The sequence below is a fragment of the Heterocephalus glaber genome, unplaced genomic scaffold, assembly GCF_053883595.1.
Source record: "Heterocephalus glaber isolate CG9 unplaced genomic scaffold, H.glaber_assembly_v1.0 deba00001504, whole genome shotgun sequence".
Lineage (NCBI taxonomy): Eukaryota > Metazoa > Chordata > Mammalia > Rodentia > Bathyergidae > Heterocephalus > Heterocephalus glaber.
This window is the reverse complement of record NW_028258324.1, coordinates 63,534,304-63,547,569: the sequence shown is the minus strand read 5'-3', so window position 1 is coordinate 63,547,569 and position 13,266 is coordinate 63,534,304. Positions and strand designations below refer to the sequence as shown.

At 37.4% G+C, this 13,266-nt stretch overlaps 1 protein-coding gene across 3 annotated transcripts in view; it reads right to left on the bottom strand.

The window, feature by feature from the left end:
* The window catches only part of Fgf12 (fibroblast growth factor 12), a 533,909-nt gene that overhangs the window by 22,326 nt on the left and 498,317 nt on the right, over positions 1-13,266 (bottom strand). For all 3 annotated transcript variants that reach the window (XM_004834772.4, XM_087187006.1, XM_004834770.4), the window contains one exon: positions 770-968. In XM_004834772.4, the coding sequence (XP_004834829.1) occupies positions 770-968 (199 nt within the window). The remainder of the gene's footprint in view (positions 1-769; positions 969-13,266) is intronic.

Here is a 13,266-nt window from a genome sequence, read left to right as displayed (position 1 = left end):
GCCAATGTTTTAAGTGACCGCAACTTCACTTTCAGAGGAGAAGAAAATATAATTGATAAACACTCAGACTATGATTAATTATTTAGCTTTTACTTCACTGAATTCAGTAAATGTGGCCACCCAGTTGGATTACTGGCCTCCAGTTTAACGGAATTTTGAGGAAACAACATAGTTGACAAAAATGGGTTTATTTCAGTGCCCAATTTGAAAAAAGTGAACATTATACAGAATAAAGGGAGGCTTGATTGAAAAGGATAAAATTTAATGCCATGAATATTTATTGATCACAGAAAAGAGTATAATCTTTTCTTTCCTAAAGAAATACAGAGAAAAATTGATATAGTATGTTGTTAGGTTCAGAGATATAGAGATGTAGGGATTAATACTGTATATAAATGCATTTCTAAAAGCCTTTTGTAAACTATCAACTGAAATGATATTATTGATTTTCAAAGATGTACCCAGAGAAATTAAATTATTGTATTCAACAAAGAAGGAAATTACATCCCAAACGGTACCTAACACTATTTTTCTACTTTCAGGAATTTTCTAGCTTTCATATTCAGGTATAGATTTCTGAAGTACCAAGACTTTGTAGCAGAACTGTCTTTTAAAATTATTTTTAATAGGAATAGGTACTATTGTGATTTCTGAATCTTTGTTTTGATCGGTTGCACTCTAGGCAAATCCTACAGAGCAAAGGGAAAGGAGCAGAATTGGACGAGCACACGGATCAGGGTCCAAAGATGACAAGAGATTGGTTTCATACCTTCAATAGGTTTTGGTACAAAATGTGAGGAAGGCTTGGTTTTCTTCACTCTGTTGCCCTTCATAATTTGACCTTCTTTATTGAGTCCTAGAAACCACGCGCGGCCTGACTCTTGTTGGCGATACAGTGTGGAAGAATAGATCACGTAGTAGTTTTCAAAGACGGATTCCTTAAATTTGCATTCTGGGGTGAAAACATCCTGCAGAAAAAAGGGGGGGGGAGAGAGAGAGAGAGAGATTTTAAAATGAATCAGCATATGCTTAAATCTAAAAATCTAAAGTCAGGCTGAAAAACACGTCCTTCGATAAGAACCAGTGAGAAGGAACAACACATAGTTTAAGTTAGCATTTTCACAAAGATTCATTCAGTGTATAAAATCAAGAAATAAGATTTCCTTTCTAATCAATCTTTATTGTAGTGAAAACAACTGCTGAAACATGACAGACACGAGTCATTCATTGGGCAGCAATCACTGAAGACAGTGGCTAAGTTCGAAATCTGCTACCAGCATAATATTTTTTAAGTTGAAGCAGTTGCCCATTCATCATTTCAGTGGCCCTTAGCATGTGAATAAGGCACTAGAATTTATTCCTGGGAATCAAATCAAATGCAACCTCAGCAAACAGGCACACCAGATGTTTTTGAAAGAACCACTCTACATGTGCAGAAATCTATCGCACAACCAAAGCTTGTTCCATCAAATCACCAGTATGCTTCTGTTTTGCCTAATTTGAGTGAATTTTTTAAAATTTCTTTAATAAATGTTTACTAAATAATCAAACATCTCATCTATAAATATTAGGAATAAGCAATAGAAAAAATACTGCCATTTCATTGAAAAATCCTCAGTGTAGCAGAGAATGAGAGTTTCAGTCCCAGAGGAACCCTTAAGATCCTCTCCTTCAGCTCAATCATTTGCTAAGTGAGACAACCAAAAGATTATAACATTAATTCAAAGATACATGAAAGAAAACCCCACCAAGTCAGTGCCAGAATTCACATTTATTGCTTTACAATCACTGCCTCTCAAGCCAAAACTGCTCACTCATTCTTCCCAAGTCTTGTTTAGTGCCTTCTAATGAGATTTATAATCAATACAATAAAATTATACCTTAACATGTCAAATGAACAAAATTCATTTTATGGAAAGGAGAATTCTCTTCCTTTCTCAGAGAAGCAGAAGAAAAATGTGATAATATCTTCTTCAGCTCCAACTAAATAAAAATCTTACACAAACATGCAATAGTCCTGCTCTTCTGTATTGTGTACTGGAAGAATTTCAGTGCGATGCCTTCACAACTTAATGCATTTACACATGGAAGTGAGCTAATGATGAGCATGTAGAGATTAAGCTGGTTGAAACTAATTCTCATAGGTGATACTCCCAGAGGAATGTTTTATCTTCATTTGTAGCGTGCTAATACATAGATAGGAGACTGGTAAATGCTGCCACTGATTAAAAAACTCCTTTGATCTTATGTAGTTATAACATTACTGACCAAAAAATGAGATTGAGAGTGGAAGTGGAAAGGCCCTGAGAGATATTAGAAAAATAACAGTACTTACAAGACATTAACGCTATTTTATATTGAAACTAAAACTTTGATTTCCCAGAGTCCTCAGTTTTATGTTAGCTGACTGGGTTAAGAGCCAAAGAAACAAATGACTATGCAATACTACTTCACACCTGCTATCATAGCTACAATTAAAAACAAAGCTAGTAAAATGTGTTGGTGAGGAAGAGGAGACACTGAAACACTCACATACTGTTCTGGCAAATGTAGAAAGACACAGCAGCTGTGAAAAATAGGCCAGAAGTTCCTCAAAAGATTAAACAGTTCCCATGCGGCCCAACACTATGACTCCTAGATATGTACCCCAGAGAAATGAAAATACACATCCACGTAAAAACTTGTGCATAAATATCCATAACAGTGTCACTCATAATGTAGAAAAAACAAAATGTCTATTAACTGACAAGAAAAACATGATATATCCATATAATGCAACATTATTCTCCCATAAGAAAGAATTGAGTATCGATTCATGTTACAACAGGATAAGGCTCAGGAACAGTAAGGTAAGTGGAAGAAAACACACATGAAGGCCACATGTTACTTGATTCTATTTGTACAAAAGGTCTGGAGTAAGCCCATCCAAATTGGAAAGTAGTATTTGTCAACGTCTGGTGGGGTAAATGGGAAATGACTTTTTTTCTGAGAGAAGAGACTATACTGAGATTAGAGAGTGGTGAGATAAGAAGGATTGTCTGAATATATTAAAAAATCTCTGAAGCACATACTTTTAAATGAATTTTATGGCGTGTAAATGATAGATCAATCCAAAAGAATCAGAGAAACAAAGTGCCTAGAGAACGGAATGGAAGCCTTGCCTATTTTTTGTCTTGCAGCACTGAACTGAATAACAACCCATTGTGCTGGGAAAGAGGCTCTTGTGAGGCCTTGTCTCCATTTTGCAGGACAGCGTTTCCTCTTTGCCCAGCATAGGGATACAGAGAATACAAGTCATAGAACTGTACCCTAAAGTGGTTCAGTTTATGAGGTGCACTCTTCTGTTTTGCATAACTGGAATGAAATACCTGAGGTATCATAACTTTATAAAGAAAAGAGGCTTATTTAGCTCAGCGTTTTGGAGGCTGATAATCGGATCGTCACAGGACAGGCTCTGGTGATGACTCAACAGTGGATGGTGGGATAAGTGGAGGAAGAGAAGGATAGCACTTCTCACGACAGGAAGCCAGACAGGCATAGGTCCCCTGTCCCTTCTGAGGGCATGGAGCCATCTGACCTAAGGACTCCCACAAAGTCACGCTGCTTACAAGGTCACCCCACTTCCCAGCATCGTCACCCAGGGAACACAAGTTCAACCCAAGAGCTTAGAGGTGTAGGGTACACTTGAAACACATCTAAACCAAGTATAAGAAAGGTAATTTGGAGCTGATTCTCACGTAGGCCTATGTTAGAAGACTTAGAAAATGTTGCAGTTTTGATGCAGATTTTTATTAGTTTTCTTTTAAAATCAAACTGATCAAAATAATTCTAAAGTTTATTTCTAGGTCCAGCCCAATACTAGTAAACATGATATTATCCCTAAATGCAAAGGGACTCTTGAACATTCAAGGAATAAATTCTAGGTATAAGATTTCAGACTTTATACTAGGAATTAGAAAAATATATTGGGCAAGGAATTGCATATAAATATACATTCTCAGTTATATAAAAAGACATGCAACTTACAGTTATAAGAACATGTCACAGAAGCATGCATATATAGAAATATATTCAAATGTATATATTGCTGCTTAGTGATAATGGCTGCTTAGTGATAGGCAAATTTGCTGCCATTTATAAATTAAGTAACTAAAGCATGTGATAATGAAGTAATTGTTCCTAGTGTCATAAAAAGTCAAAGGCAGATCAGATCTTTTGCTAGTAATATAGTAAAATGGGTTCCTGGCTGCTGGTTTAGAATTTCTTCCAATGCCACACATTGTTTCCTACTGCCTTGCCAAGGCTGCTTTTGATGCCAATGTTGACTTGAGCCAGCTTTATTCATTATCATAAAGACCACATCAGCCCTGTATAATTAGTAGGTTGTCATTTATGCACAAGAAAAATAACACTTTCTTTTAATAAATAATGAACTCCCACGATTTCATTTAGTTTCACAATAGTTCAAAGCCCCCTCCTGGAAACAGGAAGAGTCCAGGATATTGTACAGGGACTGAGGTCCTGGGGCCGGCGCCAGCAACAGCATTAAGTAGGGGCTTGAATTAGCAGTGGAAGATCCCATGAACAGCCCCGAGGTACTCATGAGAACTGAAAGCCAAGTGCAGCACCCCATTTAATATTGTTCCAAGGGCCTGTGCAAAGAGTCAAACACTAACGCAACTCTTCCCACCTGACCAAGGGAAGACATGTCACAGAAAAGTATGGCAGGGATTTACTGGCAACAATTTTGTGAGCACAGGCAACCTTGACTGTGGGGGAAACCGGAAGGTCCCTGGGACAGCTTGGATAGAGCCCCCAGGTGCAGCCTTTGCAACATTATTGCAATTTCAATTTCAATATAAAGTTGGGCATCGAGGAATTTATACTATATTTGCTATCATTCTTTCTGTTTGATGAGAAATCATAGTCCCAGCATTGGAATAACAAAATTTTGTTTCTGGCTCTATACATATTAGCTACGGGACTTTAAGAAAGTGACTAAAGCCCTGACTTTCACATATTTTTTCGGCTATAAATGAAACATTTTAAGGAAAACAAGTTTAATACATCTGGAACCATGTTATATACTTTGAGAGCTTAAAAAACCCTCAAATTATCATTTGTAAGTTTTCTTCTTATAGCCAGAAACTTATAATTAATCATATAAGAAGACAGTTCATGCTGCGCTTTTGTCACATATGTTTATATCTGCTCCAGCATCCAGGAACCTATGCCACAAGTGTAGCCGGAACCAATTACATATGCACAGACATTTTTAGAAGTAATCTAAAGCTTTCAGCAGAGACCTGAGCAATCACATATATTCAGGAGTTCAAAATATATAAAATGAGTGCTAGGAATGATAACAAATCTAATGTTCAATGGAGACAGGCAAGCTGGGAGCCGAAGGTGATCAAATCCTAGACCACCTTGATCTAGTGCACACAATGAAAGCAGACTCGACAGTATAAGGAGTATTTTTTTCCTTGGAACAAATAACTAGTAATCACATTGCATCTGTTTTTCTTTATAATCCTAAGTTATCTGTTGTCTGTCAGTATCATAACAAGGCTTCCAGAAATCCTTTCGATAAAACAGACTCATCACTTGAACTTTATCATGTATGTGGACCTGGCAAATACTATGTTTGGATTTGATAGTTCTTACACTAAAATGATCTATTGTTCCTCTTAAGCTAACTTTGACTTTAGTGGTATATAAATACTTTGATGTTTGTGACATTAATTTTGATCACTTCTTCTTTTAAATGCAAGTGTACAACTGGACTCTGTTCTAGCACTGTACAAGCCATTATGTGACTATCTCTTTTTCACAATCCAAGTACCTACCTCCCCTAGCCTTGCCCTCCAAAGTAAAGAACTCCTACCCACTTCAAACCAGATGATGAATGAATGTAATCACTACTTAAATCCAAGATGATCATTCAGGACCCTTCCCAGCATCTCCTAATTCTATCTGATTCCAAAATAGTCTCTCTACAATTTTCTTTGACTCACAAATTCATAATTTCATACTCCACACTGATCCTCTTCCATACTTCATTTATTTTTCCCTACTCTAGTCTCTGCACTTAGACTTCTATCTTATACAACTTTTGGCTTCAAGCTTGCAATTGTCCAGCATAAGTCATTTCCCTCTTGGCCTGCTATAGCCATGACAGCATTGGCCCTTCCCACTCCCATTTAAAGGGCATTTTTCTTAAGGTGCAAGCATCATGAAGGACAACGAAATAAAAACTTAGATATTTTACTGAATACATGAATAAAATGCTGTATTTCTTCAAGGTTGACCACATCACCAATCTTGTTTTTATCAAATGAAACACTTACTAAGCCGCAACATCCTAACTAAGCCATAGGTTAGCTGTGTTCACTTCCTTGTCTCCACTTCTCTTTTGAATAGGACCAGGACCGTTGTGCTTCCAGCCAACTCAGGCTATACTGACCTTTGCCTTCTTTAGTTTTTCATGGTGTCTGATATTGCTGTAATATTTAATGTGTTCCATCTTTCACCAAGAGGTTTTCCGTTTGCTCTCATAAACATTGTGAACATTGGTACACAAGACAATGTTCCACATCTATACTTTTTATAAAGCACAGCACTTTAGCCTTATTTTTGCTTATTGAAGAAAATATTAAGACTATTTTAAGGTAAGGAAACAACACAGATTTCTGGTAAGGCAGAAGTGATGGACAGTACTGACTGCTTCTTTGGCTGTGTGATCTTGAATATGCCATTTAATCTGATAAAAATCTTCATTTTCTACATAGTGTGAGTAGTGTTTGTCCTACTAAAAATGTGGTGGAGATTAAGTAAAATTACAACTATTGCTTCCCAAAATCTTTGTCCTTTAATCATTATTTCTTACATAATTAGCTAACAGATGATATGAAACAATTTTAATACCAATAGCCATCATTTATTTATACATTACAGGTAGGTTTTGTTCAAGGTGAAAACATAATACTTGTAAATGACACAATTTATTCAGGGAAATGTGTTTTCCCTTCTCTCTTCAAATTACACATCCTATTGTTTACTCTTCAGAATCATTTAATGCACGTCTTCTTATTTTGTTTACTAATAGTACGTGTCAAACTTCCTAAAGTAAAACTATTTGCAACTTCCTATAATCATTATATGAAGGTATAAAATGAACAGAAATAAAAGATAACACAGAAAGACTGACAGTATATACTTCCCAGAAAAATTGTGTAAGTTAACTTATTATCTGTTTTATTATCCACTGACAATTTTCCACCTGACTTTGGGAAGCCCATTAACCTCTCATAAGCTCAGCTTCCTCCACTGTGAGCAAAGATAGGTTTACTTCAGATCCACTGGTTATAAAGATCAAATTACATAAGACGTTTGTGAGCTCATTGATACCCACACAGACTGTACAATTATGTGAAACTATTTTACATAGAATACTTTAACATCAAAACTTGAAAAGTTCCTACATTTTAGCATGACTTTTGCTTGGAATAAATTTTTTGGAAGGTACAGCATGTTATGTGATTCAGACACACATTTGCTCCCCCTACCTTTCCTTGCAAAATAATACTTTTCAACCTCGTAGGAACACAGACTTTGTATAGTTAACATGGCTAAATGCTACTACAGCCATGATTTAGCTTATCACATTCTTTGCAGATCTCCATTTCTTCCTCACTTCTGTGGCTTTGATGATCCATGAAAAGAAAGAAAGAAAGAAAGAAAGAAAGAAAGAAAGAAAGAAAGAAAGAAAGACAGAAAGAAAGACAGAAAGAAAGAAAGACCTAGCTCAGCATACTCCTGCCACCAGTTTCCTTGCTGTGGCTCAAACACAAAGAGAACATCTTACTTCACATCCTTCACCATCCACAGTCCTTGCTCTTGAAAACCTCTTTAATTCTGATTTCATTCCAGTCATTGCTTAAATGTGCCTACCTTAAAAACACCTCCCTTGACCGAGTTGTTACCTACATTAACATCTCCTCCAGTCACTGTAATCCTTCCTTTTGCTTTTTCTTCTTTGTAGCTCAACACTGCCTGATGTCATCATCCCTATGAAGCTGGTTAAGGTCATGGAAGGTAGGCATCATGACAGTTATATTCCCTTCTCACTCTGAACACATCTTGGAATTGAAACATCTCCTACCAACAAAATGATTTGGTGAAGATATCTTGATACCTGGATTTTTACTCCAACATATCCCTAAGTTGTGTTCAAATTGGGAAGGTTACTTTTCCTTTAGGTTCCCAGTGTCTCTAAATGTGAAAGATAACTGCTTTTACTTTTAACCTCCTAAAATTGTATCATTCTTCACATTAACCAGGTAAATGATTACTTGAAATTAGGGAGTTTACATAAAATATTATTATTACAAAAAGCTTTAGTTATCTACCAAAGAAATGGTGGTAATATCTAAAAAGCAAATAAAGAAAAAAATCTAATCAAAGAGAGTAGTCTTTGCTATTATATGAGTAATTATGACTAATGATCTCTTGACTGTATGTAAAAATTACTAAATTTGAAACATTTTCCAATACAAAGGGCCATCTGATTTTAATTTTTCTTGTTCTATTAAAACCCAAAATATAATCTGTTATTATTCATTTTTATTGTTTAAAACAGGATCTTGCTACACTGCCCTTCCATGTCTTGAACTCCTGGGCTCAAGTGCTCCTCCCCTATCAGCCTCTTAAGTAACTGGAATGACAGGTATTTACCACAGCTCCTGACTATCACCTCTTTTAATATATGTAGCCATCTTGCGTGTTTGCTGTTCATTCTTATTTACCACTGTTACAGTTTAAATATGAAATGTCTGCCAAAGACTGGTATTGGGAGCTTTATCACCAATGTGGAAATGTTCAGAGGTGGGACCTAGAGAGGTGACCAATCAGAAAGGCACTAAATCCATCAATGGATTAAATCTTCAAGATTCCATTAGCTGGGTGGAGTCTTGCTGCAGGCAATGGATCAATGGAGCATGCCTTTGAAGGGTCTATGTCTCTCTCTTGATCTTTCCTTGCTCTGTCTCCTAGCTACCATGGGTTGAGTGGCTTTCCTTTGCCACTCTGATCTGCCATGAAGCTTCTGTCTTGGGGCCAACGAACAGTGGACTGAGACCAGGAGCCAAAATACATCTTTTCTCCTTACAGTTTCATATGTCAGGTATTCTGTCTCAGTAATGGAAAAGCTGACCTGTACAACTGGGTTGAATATGAGTTAGGAAAACTCAGAAAGTATTGGTGATTCACAACTCACTGCGCAATTTCCATCCAGTGACTCTAGAGTACATACTGGTAGTTTCTCTGGTTATAACCTTTGACTATTTGGTGGTGAACCTTCTGGTTTGCTAACTTCATTAATAGCCTTTAGATACACAGAACTTGAAAATCCTTGGTATATTAGCAGCTGCTTTGTTAAATGTGTTGTCAGACATAATGATATTAAATCAAGCGAGAGAACCATTGTTTTCCATCTTGACAAGAGGCAAAGAAATGCTAAATTACATTATCTCAAATAAAGACTTTAAAAAAAACTGTGGTTGCTTTGGTTAGAACAAGTCTAATTTTATAACTCACACACAAAAAAGAACTGTGCAGATATGGAAATCTTTGTCTATACATGTTTCAGATAATTTTTCCTGGAAAATTACTGAGAGCTAATTCCTCTAAAAATAAAGGCTCTTTGTTAATACATTCTTTGCAATATCTGACAAGACAGAAAGGTAAATTTATACCATCATAGAATAATGAAACCTATGGTGTACCGGAAATGTAACTTTGCAGGTAAATAGATGCAAATATTAAAATTTCTGCTTCTTTGACCTTGGACAAGTTATTTGGATTATTTGAAACTCAATTTCACCATGTGTAAGTAAAGCCAATCATACTATTCACTGTAATGTTGTCATTATTAAACAAGACAAGAAAGGTGCATCAGACAGCCTATTATTCACTTTCTTTACTCCTTGTAACAATTTTTAGGCAATAACTGATGTCACAAATGAGAATGGGTTAGCCTGAGCATTAAGCTTAGAAAAGCCACTTTACTTCTGGAATCCAAAGAAGATGTCCAATGTGTGTCTTATCTGTCACAGGTTAATCAAGGTTACCTCCTATTTATAGATGCCACAGAAAAATACCACCATTTCTCTTTCTGGTAGAAGATGTTGTTGCCATTAATCAAAGATGAATGACACAGTGACGTCAGGTTCTTACCACTTCCTAATGAAGCACAGTCATGCATGGACACTTGATTTCACCTTCAGCAAGAAGCCTGCAAATATCTAAGTGAGGTAGGTGTGGGAAATGGGAGAAGGTTAGTGGGTAAAGTGACACGTCATTCTGTGTCCTATTACAATTTGCTGTTATTTCCAGAAGTCTGTATACTTCTGAAACAATACATCTACAGCAGAGACTGGGAGAAACCTGCAATTTTCCGTGTAAAACAGGACTGGTTCCTAAGAAATGAGCATGTGGGCAGTGTGTATCAAGAATCCTACCATGGTTAGGTACGACTATCAAGGTAAGTAGTTGCCCCCAACACATCTGTGAAAGAGGATGTGTGTTTCTGAGGCCTCAGCCTTTGTCTTTCTTTCTCATACTAAGGAGGAATATATAATGTTGTCTAACTCCTGTATTTCAATTTAAAAAAATCCCCCTTAGACTTTCAAAAGCTATTTTGCACACTCTAATTGTCTTCAGAAATTATCAACTAAGGCAGGAAAAGATAGTTTTTATGTGAAATTTCTCTAACTTTAAGGCCATGAACTCAGAAAAACTAATACTAGATTTAACTACCTGATGTAAATAATTGCAAAACTGACAAAAAACCATGAATCAGTTGTTTTCAGGAAGTTGTCAACAGAAATTATAGGTGGTTCATATTTTAGGAGAAAATTACATGAAGTAAGCACCACCTGGAGGGGTACTTCCGAACCCTGAAATGGAAGGGTGAAGCCCAAGCTGACCTCTGTGGTTTGGGGGAGTTGGGAGGAGAGGCAGGAGCCTGGGACATGAATTTGTAAAACAATGCCGGTGAGATCTGGTGGAATACAGGGCAGAAGACTGGGAATTCCCTGAAGATTTGGGGATTATGGATAGACTGCTAATGCAGAATGAGACTCCTCAAGGTGTAGCATAGATCAAGATTGATATGGGAGGTTGTGCAAGCCTGGAAGATTCAGGTAAGGCAGTAAAAAGAGGCTTTGAGAAGCATAGTAATTGTACATTCATTAGAGACCTCAGAAAGATTGCAGTTTAACATTGACGAACACACATCCAATTAGCCTGCTCTCAACCCCAGACTAAAGACAGAACCAAAACAGTCAAAGGTCAAAGACTAAACACACACACACACACACACACACACACACACACACACACACATATATTCACACCCTCAGGACACTGACCAGACCCAAAGCTCAGCTTCTTCTCAAAGTCTCATTTTTCTACCTTTTGTGTAATTTGCCTTGTGCTGCCATGGCTCGCAGGAGACTAGGACTTACTGCAGAGGTTTGAGTAACGTCCCCTTTCCCTGTTCCCTATATCTCTCCTGTGAAAATCCAGCCAAGGCCTTTTTATGGGGAGCAAATTGTCAGTGTAGACACAGCATGTAACTATTCCTCCCTGTCTCTGAGGAGAAACACCTCTAGAATTCGATCGTGTTACTTGCCTGGTCATTGGGTTTAAATTACACTTTCATTGAAGCATAGTCTTTCTGGAAGTGACTGCAGTGCTCAGTGACTGGAACAGTTCTCAGCGAGGGACAGCTATAATGGTCCAAGAGTGGGAAGTGTGGGATGTGATCCTCTAGGAGCACAGAGCACCTGTGAGGCAGGAGGGCTGTGATGTTGCTGTGAAATATAGCAGACACCACAGATCCTTTGTATTAACATGGAGGCAATGTAAGATTTTTTTTAAAAAGTCAAAGCAAAGGAATCCCAGGAAAACTGTGGGTACCCTGGGCATGGGTAGACCAAGATTTGTCTTATATTCCTAGGAGTGCTATAAACTCACACCTCAAAGGCTTGTTCTGCTCAGCCTCAATCAAACCTGTGTACTATCACACCAGCCACTTTCATTTCAGCAGGCCTCAGGAGTAATCTGCTAGACAAACAGCTCTGATGGAAGCAAGAAGCTAGAGCTGTGTTCTTAAAAAAATAACTGCCGCAGTTTCTTGCAGGGAAGATGAGGCCTCGAACAGGAATGCAAAGTAAAGTAAACCTGTTCACCACTAAAGTGGAAGGAAGAGAGAGACAGGGAGCCCCATTCACTGTGTGCTTTTTCTATGAATTCCTGTGTTATGGAATACCATTTACTTCTATTGTATTTTAGACAGACTCTCATTCATATGAAGAGATTGCAAATACACTTGTTTAAAACATGCCAAAAGAAAAGAAACCTCTTAAATTTATCCTTATTATAAGCATCTTTAAAATTTAGAGCTAAAAAGATAGTCTGGTTCTCCATTTCATGGGTGACAAAAGCAAGACCAACCAAGGAGAGGAAATAAACTAACCAAGATCATCCATCCAGAGAGGAGCACAGATCAGACTGAAATCCTGTCTCCAGCCCAGGGATCTGACCTCAGCTGCCATGCTAAGTGCTTTGGTTTTGATTTATGCTCTTTTGTAGATTAAAAATGGTCAGTTAAGTAGGTTTGTACTTAAAAATTTGCATATTTCCACCAATCAACTGGCATTGAACAATGTGGTTCAATTAATGTAAAATTAGGCACCTAGGTTAACTATTATTGTGGATATATTTTATTTTAAGCAATTTTGGCTGTAATTCAGTACTCTACTCTTGGTATTTCATAAATTAGGTATTTGTAATATAACAGGAGGCAAAGTAAGAAAGAATGACTTTTTTAATAAAGACAATTGTAAAATCAGAGTGCATTTGATGGATGGCCATAATTAGTGAAGATAAATGGAAAAGATACTGTGTTTTTGAAAGTGAAATTTGCATATCTGACAGTGGCAATGTTAAATGAAAGAGCAAGGGCAGCCCCCCAACCCAACCGGTGAAATTTAGTTGTGTGGGGGCGTTGGCCAGAGGTATGCATGAGATGGATATGAAGAGATAAAGGAGTTTGGGGGCCACAAGCTTTTGGAATACATAGAGATTAAAAGACAGCCTGCAGGGCCACAAGTCCAAGTAGGATCAAAACATATTGCCTTGGGCTGGGGATGAAGCTCAGTAGTGCCATGCCTGCCTGGCAACCGCAAGGTCCTGAGTTCA